The sequence below is a fragment of the Pseudonaja textilis genome, chromosome 2 (assembly GCF_049901715.1).
Source record: "Pseudonaja textilis isolate UNSWEBS1 chromosome 2, rPseTex1.2, whole genome shotgun sequence".
Taxonomy (NCBI): domain Eukaryota; kingdom Metazoa; phylum Chordata; class Lepidosauria; order Squamata; family Elapidae; genus Pseudonaja; species Pseudonaja textilis.
The window spans coordinates 1104972-1130501 of record NC_141991.1 but is presented as its reverse complement, the minus strand read 5'-3'; the positions used below and the strand labels follow the sequence as shown (position 1 = coordinate 1130501).

Below are 25530 nucleotides of genomic sequence, written 5' to 3'. Positions count from 1 at the left end.
CCGCCCGGACAGTCAGCCCGGGTGCAGGTCATCAGCTGACTAATTCATCCCGGTAGTGGGACCCGCAACGCATCAGTCTGGTGCTATATCTTCTCCAAACGGGTAATCTTTCTCCTTGGAAAGAGTTGAATTGGAGAAGTTAATTACAGGATTAGCGGGAAATAAATTTTTTAATTAAATTCGTAGAGTGCTTCAAGGAACCTGTACAAGGACAGCCAAAGCGCGACCATTTTTTCGATTCATCTTTTTCCTCTAATTTATTTAAAATATTTATGTTGCCCTTCATTTTATAACAAACTGGCTGACTCCCAATCAATAAATAAAAACCGTATTAAAACTAAATGCGTAAAAATAAACACCGTATTTCAATTCAAGCTTCTGATATGCAGTCCTCACTTCTTATTAACCCAGTGCTTAGTGGAAAAGCTAGATCTTCTTTGCTTTTTGGAAGAGCAGGAGGATTAAGGCCTGCAAGGGGAAGAGTGTTTCATAGGGAAGCGTCTGCAATGGAAAAGACTCACTTCCTAGTTCTTATCAGATGGCAATATTTAAGGGGAGGGTCTAGGAACGTAGCCACCCTATCTGACCTGGTAAAATAAATGGATGCAAGAATAATAAAGGTGGGAGAATAGTGACAAATGCTCTGGTGGCTCAGTGCTTAGAATGCAGTATTGCCAGCTGACTCGGCCCACAGCCTGGAGTTTGTTCCTGACAGGGCTTGAAGTTGACTCTGTCTTCCATAACAGATAATCAGAGTTGGAAGGGACTTTATAGGTCATCTAGTCCAATCTCCCGCCCAAGCGGGAGACCCTACACCATTTCTGACAAATGGCAGTCCAATCTCTTTTTGAAAGTCTCAAGTGATGACGCTCCCACAACTTCTGAAGGCAAAGCTGTTCCATTGGTTGATTGTTCTCACAGTCAGAAAGTTTCTCCTTATTTCCAGGTTAAATCTCTCCTTGTTCAGTTTCCATCCATTATTCCTTGTCTGGCCTTCAAGTGCTTTAGAAAATAGCTTGACCCCTTCCTCCCTGTGGCAGCCCCTCAAATATTGGAAGACTGCTATTATGTCTCCCCTAGTCCTTCTCTTTACTAGACTAGCCATGCCCAGTTCCTGTAACTGTTCTTCATATATTTTAGTCTCCAGTCCCCTAATCATCCTGGTTGCTCCTCTATGCATATTTTTCTAGAGTCTCAACATCTTTTTTATAATGTGGTGACCAAAACTGGATGCAGTACTCTAGGTGTGCTCTTACTAAAGCTTTATAGAGTGGTATTAGTACCCCACATGATCTTGATTGTATCCCTCTGTTAATGCAACTTAGGATTGCATTAGCTTTTTTGGCTGCTGCTGCACACTGCTGACTATTATTTAGCTGGTTGTCCACTAAGACTCCCAAGATCCCTCTCACAGTTACTGCTATCGAGCCTGGTTTCACCCAGTCTATATGGATACTTTTGGTTTTTCTTGCCTAAGTGTAGGACTTTACTTAAGTGTAGGTGTTCCATCTTTTTGAGATCGGTAAAACGAGGACCCATATTTTGGGCGACAATATTCTGACACTGTAAACTGAGAATGGTCTAAAGCACTGTGGGTGGTATATAATTCTAAGAGCTATTGTTATAATAAATAACTGTAAAGGTGATGACCAGTATCTTCAATTGCACCTTAAAGAAATGAATCCAGCGCAGCTCTCACTACAAAGATGCTACACGGGCAATCTAGGGACTCTGATTACTGTGTGGGCTGTTGCATTCTGGACCAGTTGAAGTTTCTAAGGACCTGGGGTAGTAATCCCAACGGAGGTGACCAAGGCATGAGTGAGCCACTTGGCAAGGCTTCTTGGTCTGGGAAAGGGAACGATTGGTGCACCGGATGAATCTGTGCAAACCCCTTACCCAGCCATGGCCCCCTCAAGCAGGAAGCATGATTGCAGTAGGACCCCCAGTTGGTGCACTAACTCAAGTCACAAAAGGTGATCACATGACCCCAGGACACTGCAACTGTCATAAACCTGAGTCAATTGCCAAGTGTCCCTATTTTGATCACGTGACTATGGGGATGCTGGAATGGTGGTAAGTGTGAAAAATCTTTTCAGTGCTGTTCAGGGGTGGGATTCGACCAGTTCGCACCTATTCACTAGAACTGGTTAACATTCTAAGCAGCTCGGAGAACCGGTTGTTAGAAGAAATTACTGGCCTAATCCTGTAAGGAAGGCAGGAAGGAAACATTCTGGTGTTGCTTACAGAAACTACCTGTCAGTGTGTGCTCCTTTCAAAATCCAAGAAAGAAATACCCAGACTCCATGGATCAGAGCAAAGTTATCCTTTTACTGGAGGATGAAAAGGAAGCTACAAATGGAATTCCGAAACTGAGAATTTGGCGTGCAGATCACACATACAAAGAAATGGAATTGTTCCCACCCCCCCGAAGTCCAGAAGTCTCTTCCAATTAAAAGTTCTGAATATGATCATGTGGGCATCTTCAGGTGGTGATGAGGCCTCTGTCCGTTGACCTTGGCATATTTTGATAAGACTTCGCAGCTGCGCAAAAAGGGATAGAGGCTAGCAAGGAAATGGAAAGTTGGAAAGAAGAAATAATACACCCCCTCCTTTTTCTGCCCATAGTAAAGGAATGCAAAACACTTCCAGCTCTCTTCCCCCCCACAATTACCCCTCCCCCCCGTTGCTAATGACAGCCGAAAGAAGTAAGCCTAGCAGTAGAGAAACTAAGGGAGAAATAAATGAGATAGATAGTAGTTAGGGTACCCGAAGAGATCTTGAGGCTGACACTACCTCTCCTTTAACCCTTATTACATTCTTGGAAGGACTAGACTTCCTGTCTCAGGAACTTCTCTGGAGTTTTTTTCCTTCCTTTGCTGGTACTTTGCTTGTGTGGAGAGACCATTCAAAGTTACAATGGCACTGCAAAAAGTGACTTATGACCATTTTTCACATTTACAACTGTTGCAGCATCCCCACAATCATGAGAGGCCAGGCGAGAAGATGCGTGCCACAATGTGAGTGATGTTGAATTGGCCACGCCCAACCAGTCACATGACCACCAAGCCATGTCCATAGCTAAGCCATGTCCACAGAACCGGTTGTTAAAAAATTTGAATCCCAACCCTGGTGCTGTTGTAACTTCAAATAGTCACTAATGAAATGTTATGTCCAAGACTACCTGTACTTAATCGTGTATCATAGTATGGATGGCTTTTGCTAGTGCAGTGGTGGCTTACCTTTTTGGGCTCCTGTGCCAAAACGTGTGTGCATGTTTGCACACTAACACTCATGCCAGAACCCAGAAGGCAATGCATGCCCCGCTCCATGTCCCCTATACACGTGCGTGCAATCCCCCACCCACTCACCCCGCTGCCCCCTTACCTGCACTGCGCCTCACAGCTGATTTTTGGCCAGTTTGAGGCCTTTTTCGACCTCCCAAAGTCTTGAGGAAGGCTTCTGCGGACTTCTACAAGCTTTGTAGGCCAAAATCTAGGCCCGTTTCATTACTTCCTGTTTTTCCAAAAAAGTGACGAAACGGGGTAGGATTTCAGCCTACACAGCTTGCAGAAGCTTGCAGAAGCCTTCCTCAAGCCTTTGGGAAGGTGAAAACGGCCTCAAACCGGCCGAAAATCAGTTGTGAGGCGCGCAGTGAGGTAAATTTACCTGCAGCTCGCATACTGGCACAAATGGCAGGTGGCACACATGCCATAGGTTCGCCATCACGGTCTTAGTGGTTTCAGGTAGTTGTTAACAAGCAGCAGTGAAAGGCTTGAGCCCCGAGGCACCACAAATTGCAGGGGTCAAGATTCAGTTCCTCTTCTACCCACACGGACTGGAACCGGGCATAGAGGTAGAAGAAGAATGATCATAATAAAGCTCCTCCCATTTCCTGTCTCCAAAGCTTGGACATTGGAGGCTATGGTTATTTTGATTGAAACTTAATGAGGTTTAGGAGGGACATAATGACTGTATGTCTTCTATCCCTACCTCTCCAGAAGTCCATGACAGTTGCAACCAATGCTGTTTAGGTAAAGCGCTCTGCCCTGAAGCCAGACTGAGGAGGGCCCAGTGTCTTTCCTGCTGCACAGCCCTTTCTCCAGGTGGCAAAGTCAGAGCTGCAAGCAGAGGGCGAGTTGAAGTCCCAGGCTGCCAACCTTTCATTGCCCTCTTCAGCTGCACTTATAAGTGATCTTAATCTGCAGCAATGCCTTGAACTGCGCTGCCAGGAAAACCTCTCACGATTTTCTTATGCATAGCAAACTGCTGTTGAAGGTATAAAGCCTGCTTGGATGCTAACTCTCCTGAAAGGAGGGGAATTACTCTTCCAGCCCTGTTTTGCACTTGTGAAAGAAATAGGGGTGGTTCTCAGGTTGCAACACCAATTGGCCCCGGAATATCCAAGGATGGGGCACCAAAAAGAAATAGCGGGCTTGATAATTAAATTGGGAAGAGAAAATAAAATCCCAGAAGAGACAAGCTACACTCTTAACAGGTTTGCTGCTGTGCAGAGGAAGGTTCTCAGGAGTTATCCTACACACACACACATCCCAAGAGGAAAAAGTGGCTGGAACCAAGGGAGATGCACTTTCTCTTTTCCTATTTGCATGTCATTTACAATCCGCGCCCCTCACAACAGAAACTTTCCTTTAATTTAGTTGCTCCTTCCGGCAAACGAAGCTTCGGGCTCAGCTCCAGCGACTAGGTGTGCCGTCTTGGGGGGCTGAAAGAAAAGGTTTGGGATGGATCGTCGAAGAAGAAAAGTTACCGATGAGCTCGATGGGCGTCCAAAAGGACTTGATGGCACTTAAGGAAGCCCGGAATCAATGGGAACATCTTCAAACTCCTTTAGGCTAGAACGAGCGTGTTCTTCCGCCTTATGGCGCCAGATGGCGCGCTACAGAGCAACAACAGCGGCGACTGAGCTATTCTAGGGAAGGGACAGAAGCTGAGATTGAAGGAGTTGAAACGGTGGACAGAATTGAGAGAGAGGAGACGAAAGACGGGGGGGTTTCCGCTTCCGGCTCAGCCATGGGAGGATAATGGCTTCGGGGGAGTCCTTTTATGCCGCTTGGAGGGTCGAAGCGGCTCCTGGGAGGTGAGTGGAGGGCAGGTCGGAGGAGAAGCCGGGAGCAAGTCGGGCCCTTTGGGTTCCTCCACGGCGGGGAAGCAGGGAAGCTGAAACATGTGGGCTGCTGCAGCATATTCATCCCCTCCCCGAATTTTATTCCTCCGGGGCTGCAGGACTTAAAACTCCTGCCTGAGATTTTCTGCTGGGAGATTTTAAAAAAAGACCATTTATTTCGTATTTCTTAAACCTGCATTTTAAGCACCAGCTTCCACGTCCCTCTTGATTCCTTGTGACGTGGCTGACCTGGGGTTTTCCTGGCAAGCGAGGAGCTTCGTGGGCAAAGCGGAGGATGCTTTGTGTCCCGACTAGGAGTTGGGTACCGTTTCCTCTGTTAGCGTCCCCTCCCCTCCCCTTTCTGAACTAAGATCAAAGAATTGGAGCGAATGCACCTTGGGACATTTTGCACACCGAGATACGCGTAGATCGTCTGCATGCATCCATAGGTGTGTGTTTCTGTGCTCATATGCGTGCGTAGAAGTGTATTTCCCCAAGCCAAAAATTTGAGTGTAATATTATAGCACACATCTGATTGAAGATAGAACTGGACTAGATGACCTCTAAGGTCCCTTTCAACTCTATTCTGTTTCACATCTTGCGTCAATATTTGAAATTGAATATTGGTAATCTGTATGCCAAATCAGTCATAATATTAGAGGTTCAAATAGAATTTTAGTGTTTGTTTTTTCATGCTAATATATGAGATGGGTTTTTTTTTTCTGCTGTCACATGTCCTGCAGCCATTTTTCAACAAAAATGAAATAACCCATTTATATTACTCTTACAAAGAGGGAATATGCCAGGAAGAGCTCTCTGGACAACAGAGAATGAGAGCTGCCTTATAGTGCAAAATAAGCCATTATACAAAATATTTTCCAATTCCTTTGGAAAGTTTAAAAACTATTCTTCCTCAGCAGATCACAGATGAGGGAAAGAATAACAAGAACAAAGTTTTGAGCTGGAAAAAATAGAGCACACGGAACTGAAGAAAAACATCAAATGAGAAATCAAGGAGGATAATTTTTAAATAAAGAAAAAGTGAGAAACTTCCAGTAAAAAGCCATGCAAATGTTTCGCAAAAACTTTTCTCAGAAAAGCTTCCTCATGATTCATGGAAGAACCCATACTTGAGACAAGCCCTGCCTTTGAATGTCCTGTTTGTGGGGAAAGTTTCAGGCAGAATTCCCACCTGGTAGAACACCAGAGAATTCACACAGGAGAAAAACCACATCAGTGCCTGGATTGTGGGAAACGGTTCAGTCAGAGTTCCTACCTGGTGAAACACAAGAGGACTCACACTGGGGAGAAACCCTTTGAATGTCCTGTTTGTGGGAAAAGTTTCAGTCGAAATTTCATCCTAGTAGAACACCAGGCAACACACACAGGAGAGGAACCATATAAATGTCCTATTTGTGGGAAAAGTTTTATTCGAAATTACAACCTGGTGATACACCAGAGAATTCACACAGGAGAAAAACCATATAAATGTGCTGTTTGTGCGAAAAGTTTCAATCAGAATTCCAGCCTGGTGGAACACCAGAGAACTCACACAGGAGAAAAACCATATCAGTGTTTGGATTGCGGGAAACGGTTCAGTCGAAGTTCCTGCCTGGTGAAACACAAGAGGACTCACACAGGAGAGAAACTGTATAAATGTCCTGTTTGTGGGAAAAGTTTCAGTCTGAATACCAGCTTGGTGAAACACCAGAGAACTCACACAGGAGAAAAACCATATCAGTGCCTGGATTGTGGGAAACATTTCAGTCAGAGTTCCTGCCTGGTGAAACATAAGAGGACTCACACTGGGGAGAAACCCTTTGAATGTCCTGTTTGTGGGAAAAGTTTCCGTGAGAATTCCTGCCTGGTGAGACACCAGAGGACGCACACAGGAGAAAAACCGTATGAGTGCCTGGATTGTGGGAAAAGTTTCAAGGAGAGTTCCCACCTGGTGGAACATCACAGGACACACACAGGAGAGAAACCATACAAATGTAGTGATTGTGGAAAAGGTTTTAAGCAGAGATCTAAGCTTGTGAGACACCAGAGAACTCACACAGGAGTAAAACCATTTCAATGTCCAGATTGTGGGAAAAGTTTCAGTCAGAATTCTAATCTGATGATACACCAGAGAACTCACACTGGAGAAAAACCTTATCGGTGTCTGGATTGTGGCAAAAGTTTCAAGCAGAATTCTAAGTTTGTGATGCACCGGAGGGCTCACACTGGGGAGAAACCATATGAGTGTCCAGATTGTGGGAAAAGTTTCAAGCAGAATTCCATGCTTGTGATACACCAGAGGTCTCACACAGGAGAAAAACCATATGAGTGTCCAGATTGTGGGAAAGATTTCAGTATCAGGTCTAGCCTTATAAATCATGTAAGGTTACACACAGGAGAGAAACCATATGAGTGTCCAGATTGTGGGAAAGATTTCAGTATCAGGTCTAACCTTATAAATCATGTAAGGTTACACACAGGGGAGAAACCATTCAAGTGTCCAGATTGTGGGAAGTGTTTCGCACAAAATTCCTCTCTTATTGTACACAAGAAATTCCATTTGAAACAAAATTTGATGTGTGTAGAAGAATCTTGAACTTCATTTCTCTTCTGACTTTGGAAGCCCAGTTGAGAAATTAACCATTTAATTTCTTGTTTTATTCTTTTTAGTCAAACATGTCTTGATATCAGACATGAGGGAGGAGATCTGAGCTTCCTTTCTCTGGAGGAGTGTGGTTGTTCCTCTTCACAGCATCGAGGGGAATTGGGCCAGAGAAAAGGCACTTAGATCTCTATTAGGTATATTTGCCACCTTGAGTTATTTCTACATCTAATTAAGGTGGGATATAGATGTGTGTGTGTGTATGTATTTTTATTTAGAAATTGTGTATGGCAGCCCAATACAATGTGACTCCAGACAGTTTACAGCAATAAAATACAGAAAGCAATCAACATATATGGTAAATAGCAAAATACAAAGCCTTGATATTTGGCATACTCCCACACCATTGCATTCCCCACCAGACTAAAAAGGGTCCAGGTGTCGTCTTCCTGCACAGCCCTTTCTCTGGGTGGCAAACTCAGAGGTGCAAGCAGAGGGTGAGTTGTAGTCCTAAGCTGCCAGCCTTTCACTGTCCTCTTCAGCTGTAATTAGAAAAGATCTGAATTTGCAGCAATGCCTTGAACTGCTCTGCCAGGAAAACCTCTCATGATTTTATTATGCATAGAAAACTGCTGTTGAAGGTATAAAGCCTGCCAGGATGCCAACTGTCCAGAAGGGGGGAAATACACTTCCAGCTCTCTCTTGAGCCTGGAAAAGAATATGGGTGGTTCTCGGGTTGCAACAGTATTTAATGCTAGTACTGTCAACCCTGAAACCATTTTGGAAAGATTTTTTTTGTAAAGTTTATTTTTTAAAAAACACATCAATATTTTGTGAACAGTGTGGTATCTGAGTAACATTTTGATACAACAGCAATAATAATACAAAAAAAATACTAAATTAGTCCAGCTTACCTGGTCTAATGTTATATCAGTGCTTAGTCCTTCATTTTGCAATTACTAATATTTGCTATACTAATAGTAAAAACTTTTATTTTTGAGCATTCCTAGTAACATCCTTTTTCAAATTCTGATTTTAACCTTTAATATTCACTTTATATATATTGAATAAAAGTATGTATAACAATATTTCCCCATTTCTAAATTTTATATGTATTCTAATTTTTAATGCGGCCAGTCTTAAAAGTTGCTACATTAATCTAATGTTCTACCTAACTATGTCAACTCATAATTCTTCATTTTTCCCTTATTCAATATTTGCTACCTCCTTCTAATAGTAATAACATTGTTTTTGAGCATACCTAATATCCTTTTTCATACTCTGATCTCAACTTCTGATAGTCATATTAAATATTGTATTAGATAAAAAATGTATAACGATATTTGTTAAGGTCTTGGAATTTAAGAGCTGACCAACAGTGAAGCTGATGCAATATAGGATGATGCAGTAAGAATGAATCAACATAGCATGGGTATTTCCCTTTAAGACTGGGGATTAAACACCTTTAAGAGGTGTTTATATATTGTAGCCATTAGAGGGTGTGGTTCTCCTTGTGTTCGGGATTCATTTGCAGAAGTTCTCTGAGGAGAGTTAAGAAGAAAGTTTGCTTACTTGTAAAGGTATTTTGCCTGCCACATATATTTCTGTATAAAACTGTTGTAGATAAACTACCACTGTTAAATGTTTAAGTCTCTGTATGCTGTATTTTGCTCCTGGATTGTCTCACAATGGTAGTCATGCTGCAAACGCTGTGACAATATTTCCTTTATTTCTACAGTTTATTCTAGTTTTAGGCCAATCTCATCAATCATTCCTATCCATCATCTCTCATTCTCTTGGAAGCTACATTTCTTCTCTTTTTAGCTTGCCTTCCATACTCCTCCCTTGGGTCTTTATATCTTTCATATTCAACCAAAACTTTATTTCCCTCCACAATATTTTTTGCTGCCAGTCCACACATAGGCCTGCCAAAACCTCTATCTTTTTTCCGAAGGTATCTTTCGGTTTATTCAATTCCATTTTTCTATCTCCATGTATATATTCTCCCAACTTTATTTCACCCAACTTTATAATCTTACTTTGTTTGCTATGTCATCTTTTCTGTCTCATTCTCTGTGTTTACAGTTGTCTCCCTTTTCTCCTGGGTTTTATTATCTTGCTTCATTGGTCCTTGTTGCACATTTTCAGTCTTTCCAGTTAAATGTTTTGCAGTAGCCTCATAATTTTTCTGTCTCCGGTTCTTTTTGATGAGGCATCTTGCCTTATTTTAAAAAAATCCAAGTAGTATTCAGTGTTCTTCAATAATCTGTCATCGCTCCAGGGTCTTTTCTTTTTGACTTCCCAAAGCCAGCAGATTACTTGGTCTTAATATTGTTCATCAGGAGATGCCATACTTAAAATTCTTTCTATCCCACAATTAGCCAATTGGTTTCATTTATACCATCCAGGGGATTTTCCAAGCAGTTCTTTAAATCTACTTTTTCATTTATTAAATAGTTCCAGTATTCAAAAGTCATTCCAGTAGATATCCTCCAGGTTTTTCAAGGTTGGCCTCTAGTCATCATAGGGTAGATAAGTATGGAACAGTAAATAATGAAGCAAAGCAGACCTCCAGATGTTATTTCCCCTTATAAAAAACTACCCAGGGCCACTTTCACCAGTAGATGGCGCCTTCAGCTTAAAAATCAACATTAAAAGTCCACTTTCAAAAATCGACATTAAAAATCCAGTCTGAGTTTCTTTCTCATTAATTCAGACAAGATATCCAATAAACAGTCAAATATCCACCACCTTGAAGCACCTATTCCTGTTAGTAATATTTATACATCCAGTTTTTCTATGTTCTGTAGCTTTAGGTATAATTTTCTGTATCCCTCTTTACTTGCTGTTTAAAAGTATTCCAAAGAGTCACTTTCATGGATTAAATTTCTTGTGGGAAAATCCTTGACAAAAGTTAAAGATCACATCACCCAGTTTCGATCACTGTCCATTGTCATCGCTCCAGTACACTTTATGGCGGCTATGTTGGTCTCCTCGCCTTCACCTCCAGTAGAAAGGGAAGAAGCCCTGGGTCCAGCAAACAGCAAGGTGCCTCTCGTTAATCACCCTGCAGGGTGACTTTAGCTCCCTGCTGAGCCCTCCGATGATGAGCATTCAATGGAATGTGGAGCCCTGCTCCCCTGTGCCAATCACCAGCTTGACATCAACAGGAAGGAAAGTTGTCAGGGTTGCTACAGCAAGGATAGTTGAAGCTGTGAGAACGGGAGTGGGGAAGAGAGATAGCTGGGGATCTGTAGCCAAAATAAAATTAATCCTCCTGGGAACCAAAGACATTCTCACTAGGTGCTGGGCAGGCATGGACTGAAACCAGCTGGAACCTGGTTGGTGGACATGTGGACTGGGGAGAAGAACTTTGATTTTTAATTTGGGTGGGGAAAACCTCGGGACCTTCAGAGTTAGGTTTTCACCAGATGTGCCAATATGACCTGCCTAATAAATCTGGATTTTGAGGAGCAGCTTGGCCTTGGAGTTTTGATTGCATTGGGTCTGTTACTTGGGACCCTGACAAGAGCTGCTTTATCAGTAGGCAACTGGACTTCCTGGTTTTTCTTTGAAGAAGTTTCGCTTCTCATCCAAGAAGCTTCTTCAGCTCTGACTGGATGGTGGGGTATGGAAGAATTCCTGGTCCTTGCAGACAGCTGGTCATTTGCATTCTTTCAGAGGGTCTTTGAGGCCACCTGGAGGTTGATCTGTGTCCTCAGGGTCACATGAGTTGTGCAAATGGGTGTGGAGCCTTCGTGGCCACAAGGTGTTTTCTGTCCTGTGTCTCTTCACTGTTCAAGACAGGTGAAGGCTGTTGGGAGATGAGTCTGCTGTCTGCACCTCAAATTGAAACAAAATGCTTTAATTTTTCTGGAAAACCATTGATATCATGACTTGGCTGACTGAGAATCTCTATAGGCAATTCGGGCTAGACTTCGAATTGCTAAAAAGGGATGGAGCACCAATACCATGCTGGTTAGCTGAACATGGAAGGAAAAGAAACTGAAATCCCAGCAGAGACAAAGGATCAAGCTTCAGTCTTACAGATTCTGTAATTTGCAGGGGGAGGTTTTGAGGCGTTATCCTGTGCATGCACACGCACACCCCAAGAAGAAAAGCTATCGGAAAACAAGGGAGGTGCACTCTGTCTTTTTCTATTTGCACGTCATTTCTAGACTATCCCCCACCCTCAAAAGGGAACGTGGTTTCGAACTCAATCCATCTTGGTGGGTCAGCTTGGGTTTGTGGGGCATAACTTCTGACCTCTAGGCACTCAAAGCACTCTGGGAAACTTGTCAAAGATTGGCTGTGTGAGGGAGGCAGCAGGTTTCAGTCCCAGGAGTTGTCAGATTCCAAAGGTCTTGGAATTCATTCCATTCGGGACCGTGGGCTGATCTCAATGGGCTGATGGCCAGTGCCCTCATCTCGGGTCCCATCTCTGGAACTGAATCAGCCTGACAAAGCTTCCAGGACTCCAGATCCTTGGGCTGAATTCCTTGCCTTTGCTCTGCTTCCGCAGCTTCAATGGCTCGCACCACTTCTTCAGAGGGAGAATACTGGTTATTGACAATTACCCCGGTATCCGTACCCACGGCCCCTTCTTCAGTAGGCTCCTCCTCTTCCACCTTCCTTGAGTCACATGATCCAATCAGATACAGTCCCAGTGGAGACATTCCTTGAGCCACTCATCTCCAGGTGCAGATTAACACGTCCTTTACTTCTAGAGAAGAATTTTGTTGTGTCTAATCTTCCACCTCTCCTCCCCAATTTCCCAGGCAGAAAAATGTGGCAGCCTCCAAGCTCCCTAGTAATATATGGCTTCCAAGGCTGACAGCCAGGAGTGGGATGCAAATTTTTTAACAAGAGTCTAGTTGAGAATCGTGGAGAGCAAAGAAAGTGGATGTTCCCCGCAGAGTCGGCCATGAATCCCCCGCTTGAACTGCAGCCCCCCAAGACTGAAGTGATTACCCTCACTTTCGCTCTCTGCGCCGAACTCTCCCCTCTCCTTCAGCTCCTTCAGGACTCTGCCCAGAGACCGATGACACTGCAGCAGGGAGAATTCCCATTGGTGCTTCAGCTCGTTCTGGCCCCTCCGAGAAAAACGCTTCCTCCCATTCCTCCCCTAATACAGACACACAAACACGTGCTCATTTCATCGTAGATTCCGCCGTAGGAAGAGCTGCTGTACTGGATGACGGGGCGGGGGGAAGAGAGGTAGCGAGGGGAAATCGGGGGTCACCCACACACACACCCCAATCCGAAGGAAAGCCCCGGAAAACTTTCCGCTAAACGAGAGAGAGGCGCCGCTTCGCTTCGGGGCAGAAAAAGGCGATTCCCCTCCTTGAAACCCGCATCTCGGTTGCTTCAGCCCTGACTGCCTCCTCAGGGGATGAAACGCCCCCAAAAGGAGCCTCCGGGTCACCAGACGCGGCGAAAACGCCCTGAAAATCCTTGGCTCGTCCGGCTCCTTTCCCGGCTGCCTTAGAGGAGAGAGAGGGGGCCAAGCTCCCCTCAGAAGCGTTGGAAGACGGGAAGCAACGGGCGAAGACTCTCCATGGAGATAAGAAGCGACGGAGAACTGGAGAGAAACTGCCTGACAGGGAGGACAATCAGCCGGTGGGACTCCTTGCCACCAGAAGTTATGGACGCTCCGTCACGCCTTGAAGAAGAGACTGGGCAGCCCCTTGTCTGGAATGCTGGAGGTTCTCCTGCCCGAGCAGTGGGCTGGAGTAGAAGACCTCCCGGGTCCCTTCCAGCTCTGTTATATTCCAACTGCAGGCCGTTCTCGGTTCTGCCCATCAATTAACCTCCTTTCTTACGCAGCCTCCATTTTCTTCCCTTCTTGGACCTGGACCTGATTTTCCTTTCACTTTCATGAGGTGAAATAGGAACCCACGACTGGCAGGCGCTACTGAGGAGATTTAATGTGGGGGAATCACGCAGCTGCTTCCCAGAGGAACCGGGAGACACGGAGACAAACTTGGAGTTTTATATCAATATAAATGGATTTCACATTCGCAGCAGAGAAAGACAGTCAGGAACGTCCTGAGGTAAATCTCAAGCCGCCGGAGAAGAAAAAGGCAGGAAAAAAGGGAAACGCCCCGCTTTCCACCCACAGCAACCAATCAGAGCGCAGATCCCCTCAGGCAGGAGCGTCCTCACTCAGCCACAAGGGGGAGTTTCCTTCTCCAGCCATTAAATGGAATATTTTTACATTTAGAGGGTTCAAAAGAAAGAGACCCAAAATGACTTTGTTTTTGTCCATTAGACTGAATTGTCAGCTGGAATGTTTTTTTTTTTTAAATCTTGCACTGCTAAAAAGAAGTCAGCATCTTTTTTTCTTTCTTTTTTTTTCTGGTGCCTTAGACTTTCTTTTCCCCTCTTTCTCCTTCCCTCAATTTCCTATTTCTGTTTTTCTTTGTGATTTGTATAATAAATCAATAAAGAAGATCTTGAGACTCCAGAAAGAATGCAGAGAAGAGCAACAAAGATGGAGGCTCAAAGATATTTAAAAAAAAACGGTTGCTGGAACGGGGTATGTCTGGTCTGAGGAAAAGAAGGACGAGGGGGGACATGGGGGCATCTTCTAATATATCAGGGATTTTCACAAATAAGATTTCTCTCTCCTCTAAATATAGAAGTGGACCTAATGAAAGAGGCGGAGGTGGAGTTGCGCTTAATAGATAAGAAATAACCAAACCGCTCTAGAAAAGCCACAGAAGACGAAAACCTCCTTCGAGATCATATAAAAGAGGGGAAAGAAGCACAGACGTAGAAACCTTTGTCTGACAGGGAGCCACGGAGAGGGGCCTTTCTCCCTACTCCCAAACCCGTCATCCCTTTCCCCCTCCCATCCGCTCTTCTTTCCCGCCCTTTCTAGCATCAGGGCACTTTGCCCCAAATCCCCCAGGGGGCGCCCTCCATCAAGGGAAGGGAACTCCAGGCGCTTCCCCGTTGGGACACTAGAGGGCGAAAGTCACGGCTGCCTTTCCAGCGGGGGGTGGAGGAAGTGACATCACTGAGCCTTGCCTCTCTAGGACGCCGCACTCACTCTCTTCGACCGTGGTCCGCCGCAGGAGGCGGAGAGGCTGCGGGAGTCTGACGGGGAAACAGCCAGACGTTCCCCGGGTGAGATGGGGCTGTTCCCGGGTCCCATGCTCCCCAGCCGCCCTCTCCATGTGAAGCGGGGGGAGGGGAGGGCAGACCTGGCGTAGATCCAGCAGGAGATGAGAGAAGCCGGAGGAGGAGGAGGAGGCAGGATTCGCACCGGGCTCCCCGAGGGCCCGACCCTGTCTCCGGAGGGGGAGAGGGGGGCGGGGAGGCGGTCGCGGCCTCTTCAGCTGCATCCTTCCCGGCCCTGCGCTGGGAGGAGCCGCTTGGGCTGCGGGCAGGTTGGGGAAGGGGGTCCAGGGGCTGATCCTAGGCGTCGGTTTTTCTCTCCCTCCGAGATTCAGAACCTTGGAGCCCTCGGCAGCCTTTGAAAGCCAGGATTCCCGGGGTGGGGGTGGGGGTGGGGAGAGCAGAAGGACTTTGGCTACAAAACAATTTCCAATCCTCTGATTTGCGCCTCGCTTAGGAGATCAAACATTCCTGCTTTGCAACAGCTGAGAAATGACTTTCCCCCGGGAATCTTCTCTTCTTTGCTTTCTTCCTTTCAGCCAATGGCTCAGGCTACTAGGTCAATCAACGATAGACAGAGCGATAGATCAGTTGATCCAGAAGTGGGATTACTTTGCTGAAAGGCACTGAAATGTTTTGCAGAATCGATGAACTTGATAAAACTTCCCCAAATATTTCTTCACTGAAAGCAATTTTCAGATTTGCCCATTTGCTCGCCTAAAATTTGTTCTTCTGTGACGCACAGCCGTTTAACTTAGTGCATATCTCTGCTTTGGGAATTTGGGAACAATGGAACAGAATGACAGAGTTGGTAGGGATCTTGGAGGTCTTCTAGTCCAACCCCCTGCTAAGACAGGAAGCCCTATAACATTTCAGATAAATCGCTGTCCAATTTGTTCATAAACACCAACAGTGTTAGAGCACCTACAATTTTTGGAGGGAAGTCATTCCACTGATGAATTGTTCTCACTGTCAGGAAATTTCTCTTTACTTGTAGGTTGGTTCTCTACCTTGAATAGTTTCCATCCGTTGCTTCTTGGAACACTGCTATCATGTCACCCGCTAGTCCTCCTTTTCATGAAACTGGACAAACCCAATTCCAGCAACCGTTCTTTATATGTTTTAGCCTCCAGACCACTAATAGGTTTTGTTGCTCTTCTCTGCGCTCTTTCTAGAGTCTCAAGATCTTTTTTACATCTGGCAACCAAAACTGCATGCAATATTCCAAGTGTGGTCTTACCAAGGCATTATGAAGTGGTACTAACACTTCATGTCATCTTGATTGCATCCCTCTTAATGCAGCCTATGATTCTGTTGGGGTTTGGGGGTGGGGCAAATGTAGTAAACTATTGACTCAGGTTTAAGTGGTTGTCTACTAGGACTCCAAGATCCCTGTTGCACTTACTACCGTTGATCCGGGTATCACCTATTCTATGCCTTTTCATTTGGTTTTTCTTTCTTAAATGTAGAACCTTACATTTCTCACTGTTGATTTAGTTTTGTTAGATGGGGCCCAATCTGTCGATCCTTCTATATCTCAAGCTTATCTTCTGGAGTGTTGGTATTCCTGTCGATTTGGTCTTGTTGGCAAATCTGATGAGTTCCCCTTCTATCCTCTTGTCTAAATCAATGATGAAGATGAACAGATCTTGTGACTCCTCCTGTTCTGTTCTTTTTTACGTGTCCAGGAGGGTCTGGTGTCCTTCGAGGAGGTGGCTGTGTATTTCTCTGAGGAGGAATGGTCTCAGCTGAATCCTGACCAGAAAGTGCTGCATTCAGAAGTCATGCTTGAAAACCATAGGAATGTGGTCTCTCTGGGTAAGAGTTTTCTACTCCCCAATCAAAAGAAAGATTATAGTTAGGTTTTTTTTATTAAAAAACCACTGATCAGATATTGTCTCCTGGGAGGGAGAAGGAAAGGATCTGGCCTTGTCATGCTCCAAGGAAGGAAAAAGTCAATGTCTCTTTGCTTAGATGCTTTCTGTGCCATTTGTTATCTGTATTTTTCCATTTCTATTTGAACTTACCTGTGGAAGCTGAAAAGAACGAGGTGTGCTTTTATGTGTCCCCTGGAGCAGGGGTCGCCAACCTTTTGGACCTCAGGGACCACCAAACTCATAATTTTAAATCCCACAGACCAGAGACCCTGAGAAAATCCCCCAAAAAGTCTGTAGGAAAATTCCCCACCCCATTTTCCTACTGATCGATCATCCTTTATTTGGGATTGCAGGATACAGTCTCCAGTGTTCTCAGGGGGCAAGAGAGAGACTTTTGGCTTCATGCAAGGAAAGCAGCAGAAGTCTTTCTCTCTCCCGTACACCGCGAGCAGGATGCCTTGCACGGTCCCAAAGACTCATTTCTGATGGTATTTGGGAGAGAAAAAGAAAGACTTTTGCTGCTTTCCTTGTGTGCAGCCAAAAGCAGAAGAAGAAAGAAGTGGAAAGAAGCAGCCGGGTGGCCAGGCCAGGTGTTTGGGGCCCGTCTGGCAAGTTCTCCCCTTCCACATTCCCCCCCCCCTCCTCACTACCTCGTGTTGTTCACAATGCAAGCTACGCGAGACTTATGTTCCCACACAGCCTGGATTAATTGCTTTGAGGGTGACATTTCTCTGCAGACCACCAAAATTTTCTCGTGGACCACCAGTGGATCCAAAGCAACTGAGGGCAGGACAAGAAGGAATGGATGGAAACTAATCAAGGAAAGAACTTAGAACTAAGGAGAAATTTCCTGACAGTTAGAACAATTAATGAGTGGAACAACTTGCCTCCAGAAGTTGTGAATGCCGCAACACTGGAAATGTTTAAGAAGATGTTGGATAACCATTTGTCTGAAGTGGTGTAGGGTTTCCTGCCTAAGCAGGGGATTGGACTAGAAGACCTCCAAGGTCCCTTCCGTTATTCTATTCCATTCCTTAATTCAAAACTGACTCTGAGTAAGATTTGCATATATATAGATAATTGTAAAGAAAGAAATGTTTTTGGATATTTTCAAAGATTTTATGACTTATGAATATAGAAACCATCATGTCTATATAACACCACTGTAGGCATGCAAATATACCACCTAATGGAATTTTGGAGAAATTCAGAAGGAAATTCATTTGACTTGCTATACTTTGATCTATTTCTCTAACCTTGTTCTCATTTTCATTTCCCTTTTGCTTTGAAGGTAATAATATGCAGGAGAATCAAGATTCCTGTGAAGTGTTCCAAGTGATCAGTGCTAAAGATGGAACTGAGAAGTTTGGAATTCAAATGGAATTTGAAAGCCACAAGAGAAACGAGTCAAAGAATTGCAACCAGGAAAGCACATCTTCCAGTGATGCTCCGATGCAAGACTTTCTTGTCCAACAAGAGAAAATAAGGAAAAAATATACTGGGAAAAGTGTGAAGCTAATCAAAGCTGAAGTACAAGTAAATGAACACTATTTAACCCAAAACAAAAGAGAAGATGCGATAAGAAGACACAACGGGCAGAATTACACTGGGACATTAAGTCTTTCTCTTGGGAATAACTTCCTTACATCTCAAAAAGTGATTGACACAAAAGAGAAGCCTTATAAATGTTTGGAATGTGGAAAATGTTTTAGAACAAGCAGGGAACTTACTTCCCATGAAAGGATCCACACAGGAGAGAAGCTCTACAAATGCATGGAGTGTGGGAAGACCTTTGCTCAGAGAGGTAATCTTATTTCCCATAAGACGATCCACACAGGGGATAAACCATATAAATGCATAGAGTGTGGAAAGACCTTTGCTCAAAGAGGTAATCTTATTTCCCATAAGATGATCCACACAGGGGAGAAACCATTTGAATGCATAGAGTGTGGAAAGACCTTTGCTCAAAGAGGTAATCTTATTTCCCATAAGATGATCCACACTGGGGAGAAGCCGTATAAATGCATGGAGTGTGGAAAGACCTTTGTTCACAGCAGTACACTTACTTCCCATGAAAGGATCCACACAGGGGAGAAGCTATTTAAATGCATGGAGTGTGGAAAGATGTTTGCTCGTAACAGTGAGCTAAAAATACACAACAGGATCCACACGGGGGAGAAGCCATTTAAGTGCATGGAGTGTGGAAAGACCTTTGCTCAAAAATGTAATCTTATTTCCCATAAGATAATCCACACAGGGGAGAGGCCATATAAATGCATGGAGTGTGGAAAGACCTTTGCTTATAGTAGTGGCCTTAGTGGCCACAAAAAGATCCACTCAGGAGAGAAACCATATAAATGCATGGAATGTGGAAAGACCTTTGCTCTGAGTAGTGCACTTACTTCCCATGAAAGGATCCACTCAGGAGAGAAGCCATATAAATGCATGGAGTGTGGAAAGACCTTTGTTCAAAAGGGTTATCTTATTTCTCATAAAAGAAGCCACACAGGGGAGAAACCGTATAAATGCATGGAATGTGGAAAGTCATTTGGTCAAATAGGTCATCTTATTTCTCATAAGATGATCCACACAGGGGAGAAGCCATATCAATGCATAGTATGTGGAAAGACCTTTACTCAAAAAGGTGATCTTATTTCTCATAAAAGAAGCCACACAGGGGAGAAGCCGTATAAATGCATGGAGTGTGGAAAGACGTTTACTCGTGGCAGTGGTCTTAGAAACCACAAAAAGATCCACTCAGGAGAGAAGCCGTTTAAATGCATGGAATGTGGAAAGAATTTTGCTCATAAACGTAATCTTGTTTCCCATAAAAGAAGCCACACAGGGGAGAAACCCTATAAATGCCTGGAGTGTGAAAAGATGTTTACTCGTGGCAGTGATCTTAGAAGACACAAAAAGATCCACTGAGAAGCCATATAAATGCATGGTATGTGGAGATAGTTTTGTTCACAATGGTCATCTTACTTCTCATAAAAGGATCCATGCTTGGGAGAAATATAGCAATAGCAATTCCGCTTAGACCTATATACTACTCCACAATGCTTTACCATACTTTCTGAGCAGTTTATAAAGTCGGCATATGGCCCCCAGCAATATGGATCCTCATTTTAGGGACCTCAGAAGGATGAAAGACTGAATCAACCATGAACTGGTCAGGATCCAACTCCTGGCTGTGGACAATCAGCCTCTAGTACTGCATTCTAACCACTGACCCACCATGTCTCTATAGATTTGTATGTGTGTACATATTGTGCCTTTCTGATCGAAATGAGACAAGGTTGAATCCAACAAAATGAAACAATGTGGAGAAAAGTAAGATTTTACACCTGGGCAGTTAAAACAGATTACAGGAAAACTGGCTCAAAAACAGTAACTGTGAGAGGGACCTTGGGAGTCCGAATGGATCTCTTAAACATGAGTCACGTGTGTGCAGCAGCAGCCAAACAAGCTAATATAATCCTTGATTGTATAAACAGAGGCATAGAATCAAAATCACATGAAGTATTAGTACCGTTTTATAAAGCCTTAGTAAGTTCTTCTCATCCTTCCTATTACCTACTCATCTCTTCCAACTTATGACTATAACCATGTTGCTTGTATCTTTACAATTTATATTGTTTTATTTGTTCCCTACTATGATTTGATTGCTTTTTAGTAACCTATAACTATCACTAAGTGTTGTATCTTGTGATTCTTAATGATTGTATTTTATTTTTTCTTTATGTACACTGAGAGCTTATGCTCCAAAGACAAATTCCTTGTGTGTCCAATCACACTTGGCCAATAAAGAATTCTATCCTATCCTATTGCAACAGGAGAGATTATCTGGAGCTTAGTTCAACTCTGGGGTCCTTGGGGGCTTTTGAGCTTGGTTGTTTCCTTGGAGACATTGAATTACCAAACTAGGTAACTGGGTCAGATAAATTCCCTCCATCCCTGAATTTTGGACGCTCAGCGGAAGGTGGAGTGTGTGGTTCCTCCTTCCACAAGAGGGAACTGACATTTTCTGGGGGTTCAGAGGGGAGGAAGGAGAAGCTGCTTGTACCAGGTGGATGTTGTGAACCACAAATAATCCAGTTGATCAAGATTGGGAGAGGGGGGAGAAGGTGAGGGAAATGGACAAACCTTGGGGTCAGCTGAGGAAGATGGGCTTTGTAGTCCTGGGGCAGGCATTTGAAAGAGACTGTAGTCCACAGAAGAGAATATCTGGAGGTTGGGTTAAACTCTGGTGTCGTTGGGGCCCTCGGTGCTTGGTTTGCTTGGAGACATTTCATTACTCAGCTAGGTAACATCGTCAGTGCAAAAGAGAGAGGGGATTGGCTGCCTGTTAGATGCTCTGCCAGAGATTGTGTGGTTCCCTTCTGGATGGTTCCTTGATTGGAGGATTGTTTTCTGCCTGTTTGTTTGTCTGGTGCTGATCCCTGCTTATCTATTGGCTGTTGGAGAGTTGTCGTCTCTTTTTCATCTCCTTCCTAGGTTTTTGTGTGTGTGTGTGCAAATGTGAGTTATCTCTCTGCATCTATTGAAAACCAGAGATTGACCTTTTAGAATTACTGGGTAAAGAACTTGAAATAAAAATTGGAACTTTATTACTGTACAAGCTAGTACAAGTAGGAATTCTTAATATATAAAACTGGAAATATACCTCCATTCCAAACTCCAAAATTTTTCTTGTCCTGGCTATATCTATTTTGAATTTGCAAATAAGCCCACCGGTCTACTTGTAACCCTTGTTCTTGGAGATCTTGCCATGATTTTAAAGTTCCTTGCGCATCAAGAAGTTCTTTGTATTTTATCATTTTATTAAGATCTAGATTATTTGGATGTATCATCGCCTCCATCGTTGAGATCCAGATTGGAATTTTTAAATAATATTTTTTTTAATTTTGTTCCAATTAACCAATAAGGAATCTCTAATTATATGTCTGTGGAAATACTTCTGCTTAACTTTTCCAGTGTCCCATAAAGATGCATGCCATCCCCTCTGTAAATCGTGGCCTTCTAGAAATAAGATTCTTTTATTTGACAGACTTACCCACTCTTGCAACCAAAGTAATGAGGCTGCACTATAGTATAATTCCCAATTTGGGATTGCCATACCTTCCTGGCTCTTCATATCTTGCATTGCCTTTAGGTTTATCCTCGGTTTTTTCCCTTGCCAAATAAATTTAGTAATTATCTTGTTAAGTTCCACAAAGTAATTTTTATGTATTTTTATTGGTATTATTTGGAATAAGTAAATAAATTTGGGCAGAATGTTCATTTTTATAGTGGCAATCCTCCCTAATAGGGAGATTTGCAATTTAACCCATATCTCTAAATGTTTTTTGACTTGCTGTAATAATTTATTATAATTATTTTCCATTAGAGTTTTGCACTGAGCCGTGAACCAAATTCCTAAATATTTAACTTTTTTTACTATTTGTAGTCCCATTATCCTTTTCAATTTTAGTTTTTGTTTTTCTGTTAAATTTTTAGTTATTAATTTCGTTTTTCCCCTATTAATTTTAAGTCCTGCAACTTCCCCAAATTGATCGAACTCTTTCAATAGTTCTTGACCTGTTTCAGTTGGTTCCTCTATGAAAATACCATATCATCCTTAAATGACTGTAGTTTATATTCTTCTTTTTAATTTTTAGTCCTTTTATTCCTGGGTTCTGTCTAATTCATGTACGCAATGTTTCCAAAGATAATATGAAGAGCAGGGGAGATAATGGACATCCCTGCCTGATTCCTTTCTCTATTTTTATTGAGCGTGTGTACTCTCCATTAATTATAATAGTCGCCTGTTGTGAATCATAAATTGTAGTCACGGTGTTTTCAAATTTAGTGCCTAAATTCATATTGTAAATTTGTTGGATTAGGAATTGCCAATTTAGATTGTCAAAGGCCTTCTGTGCATCCAAGAATACAAGGGCTATTTGTTTTTCCGGGTGGGCTTCGTAGTATTCCAAAACATTTAATACTATTAAATTATTCCTAATTTGTCTATTGGGAAGAAATCCATTTTGATCTTTATGTATATGTTCATTCAATATTTTTTTCAATCTATTTGCTATAATTGTGGTAAATATTTTATAATCAGTATTTAACAGGGAAATTGGTCTATAATTTTGTATAAGTCGTAAATCTGAATCTTCTTTCGGGATCAACGATATCAGTGTCTCCTTCCATGAATCTGGCATTTTTGCTGCTAGTAGGACCTCATTATATACTTCCACCATGAGAGGTCCTATTCTCCTATTTTCTTATAAAGTTCCCCTGGTATCCCATCGGGTCCTGGGGTTTTATTCTTTTGGTTTTCTATTGCTACTTTTAACTCGGGCCACGTAATGTCTCTAGTAAACATTTCCTTTATCTCCTCCCTGATTATTTTATCTTTAGTAATACCCAAATAGTTTCTCATCATGTCCTCATTTACCTCCTTCTTTTTATAAAGATCTTCAAAAAAATTAAATGCAATTTCTTTTTTCTGTTCTATCCCTCGTTGGGCATCCCCATTCTCATCTATTAATTGGTAGATCAATCTTTTTTGTTTTTCTTTTTTAAGTTTGTAGGCCAACCACCTTCCTGGTTTATTGGCCTGTTCAAAAAATATCTGTCTGGCTGTATTCAACTTTGAAGCCATTCCTTCTTGTTTGATTAAATTTAATTTATGTTTGGTTATTATCATCTGTTTTTTAAATTTACAATCTTTTGGGGTGTTTTGCAGCTGAATTTCCAATTCTTTGATTCTTTGTTCTAATTTATTTTGTTGGGCATATTTTTCTTTATTTCTTTTAGCAGTGTATGATATCGTTGTGCCTCTTATTGCCTTCATTGTATCCCAAATATTCTGGTTCGTAGTTGCCTCATTATTATTTTCTTTTAAAAAATAGTCTAATTCCTTGTCAAGTCTATTCATAAACTCTTTCTCTTTAATTAGCTGTGTATTTAGGGTCCACCTTTTCCTTGGTTTCTTCCTACCTTTCCACACTATCTGAATCAGATTGTGATCTGCCCATTCGTTTGGTAAAATTTCAATCTCTTTTAATTCATTTACTAACTCACCATTCATCCATACCATATCGATTCGTGTCCATGATTGGTGAGGATTGGAGTAAAATGTAAATTGCTTTTTCTCAGGGTTCAATTTCCTCCACATATCTATCAAATTTAGTTCAATCATCATTTCTTCACATGTTTTCGGTAGTTCTCTTTTTTTCTTCTTTTTCCCCCCCCACTACTGTGATCTTTCTGGTGGTCCATTGAAATCTCCCAAGATACAAATATTCCTTTTATCTAATTCCACTATTTTCCCATGTAATTGTTTACAAAATTCCTTTTGGTTATCGTTAGGGGCATAAATTACCACTAGAAGAATTGGGATTGATTTAATCCAAATTTGTAATACCAGAATTCTTCCACTGGGGTCTATCCAAATTGGCTCTGCTTTCATATCGTCTTTCACATATACTGCTATCCCTTTCTTTTTCCTAAAATCTGCTGGTGACATGTACAACTTCCCTAGCTTGGGGCATTCTAGATATTTTTCTTCTTCCTTCCTTATATGAGTTTCCTGTAAACATATTATATCTGCATTTTGTTTAATTAATTTGGTTAATATTCTTTTCCTTTTTATCCTAGAGTTTAGGCCATTTATGTTAATTGATAGTATTTTCTTTTCTTCCTCCATCACCTAGTTAACTCTTGCTCTTTGTCTTGTAGTTACTCCTGTCTCTCTTTGTGGCTGATTGTGCGTCTTTGGTTCTTCTCTCTCTTGATGTTGTTTGTTTTTCGAATTCCTATGATTCCCATCTCTATTTTTTTGATAGTCTTGGTCATCTTGCGAATTCATTTCTAATTTGTCTCTACTAACTCAATTCTTCATGGCCTATCAATTGTCTACTTTAATTTTTCTTTCTCCTCTAGTGATTAGCATTCCCTCTGGGATTAGCCATCTGAATATAATACCTTTTTGATTTAATTGGTTCACCAAGAATTTATCATCTCGCCTCTGCTCTCTCACTCTTCTTGGGATTTCTTTAAGCACCAAGATTTCTTTTCCTTTATATATAATTGTTTCTTCTCTAGAAATTTTGTATATAATGTCTCAAACTCCTTCTGGCAAATCTCACGTGGACCTCTTTTGGATGTTTATGTCGTCTTGCGTAATTTTTGCTCACTCTATATACTTTGTCTAACTCTTTCAGAATATCATCCTTATCTTTTTCCAATAGGTCTGCTAATACTCCTGCCATCACTTGTTCTAAGTCCTCTTCTTTAGATTCCATTATATTTTGGAATCTCAGATATGCTGCAGCCTTGTCCATTTCCAGATATACCAAGGAGTCGTCCATTTCTTTACTCACATTTCTTAATTGTTCACTAACCATTTCCAGCTTCTTTTCCGTTTGTTCTGTCCTTTTCTCAACCTCCTTTATTGTTAATTCATTCCTTTCTAGTGCTTGCTGTATTGTTTCAATTTTTTGATCCAACTTTAAGATGTCTAATTTCATTTCTGCCTTTAAATTTCCCATCTCTTCTTTTAGTTCATTTGTATCAGCTCTTGTTTCGGTATGATTTTCACCATAACTTCCTGAAACTTCAGCATGGACTCTTGTAAAGTAAGAAGGGTCAATTGGATATTGGCATTCGTGATGGTAGGTTGTTTTTCTCCAGGTAGGGTTTCTTCAATTGTCTTTTGTGCCATCACTGAGGGTGATGGTATCGGAGTTGTTTGTATTGAAGAAGTCTTTCCAGTTTTAAGCGTTGTGTTAGTGACAGAGGTCATTTCTTGT

The 25530-nt window shown here is 42.4% G+C and overlaps 4 protein-coding genes across 7 annotated transcripts in view; all 4 read left to right on the top strand.

Moving 5' to 3' along the window:
* LOC113454376 (uncharacterized) overlaps window positions 1-9379 on the top strand; it is a 163304-nt gene extending 153925 nt beyond the window's left edge. The window contains exon 3 of the mRNA XM_087928254.1: window positions 5923-9379. Coding sequence (XP_087784380.1) covers window positions 6243-7724 — 1482 coding nt within the window. The 5' untranslated portion in view covers window positions 5923-6242 and the 3' untranslated portion in view covers window positions 7725-9379. The remainder of the gene's footprint in view (window positions 1-5922) is intronic.
* Window positions 1-25530, top strand: part of LOC113450758 (uncharacterized) — a 107295-nt gene that overhangs the window by 24015 nt on the left and 57750 nt on the right. The gene's annotated exons all lie outside the window — the stretch shown is intronic.
* The window catches only part of LOC113452270 (uncharacterized), a 116312-nt gene that overhangs the window by 60796 nt on the left and 29986 nt on the right, over window positions 1-25530 (top strand). The gene's annotated exons all lie outside the window — the stretch shown is intronic.
* Window positions 14790-20562, top strand: LOC113453225 (uncharacterized). The gene is given in 4 exon segments (XM_087928128.1): window positions 14790-14861; window positions 16541-16670; window positions 18021-19653; window positions 19655-20562. Coding segments are annotated over 3 exon segments (1782 nt in total). The 5' UTR covers window positions 14790-14861; window positions 16541-16636; the 3' UTR covers window positions 19770-20562.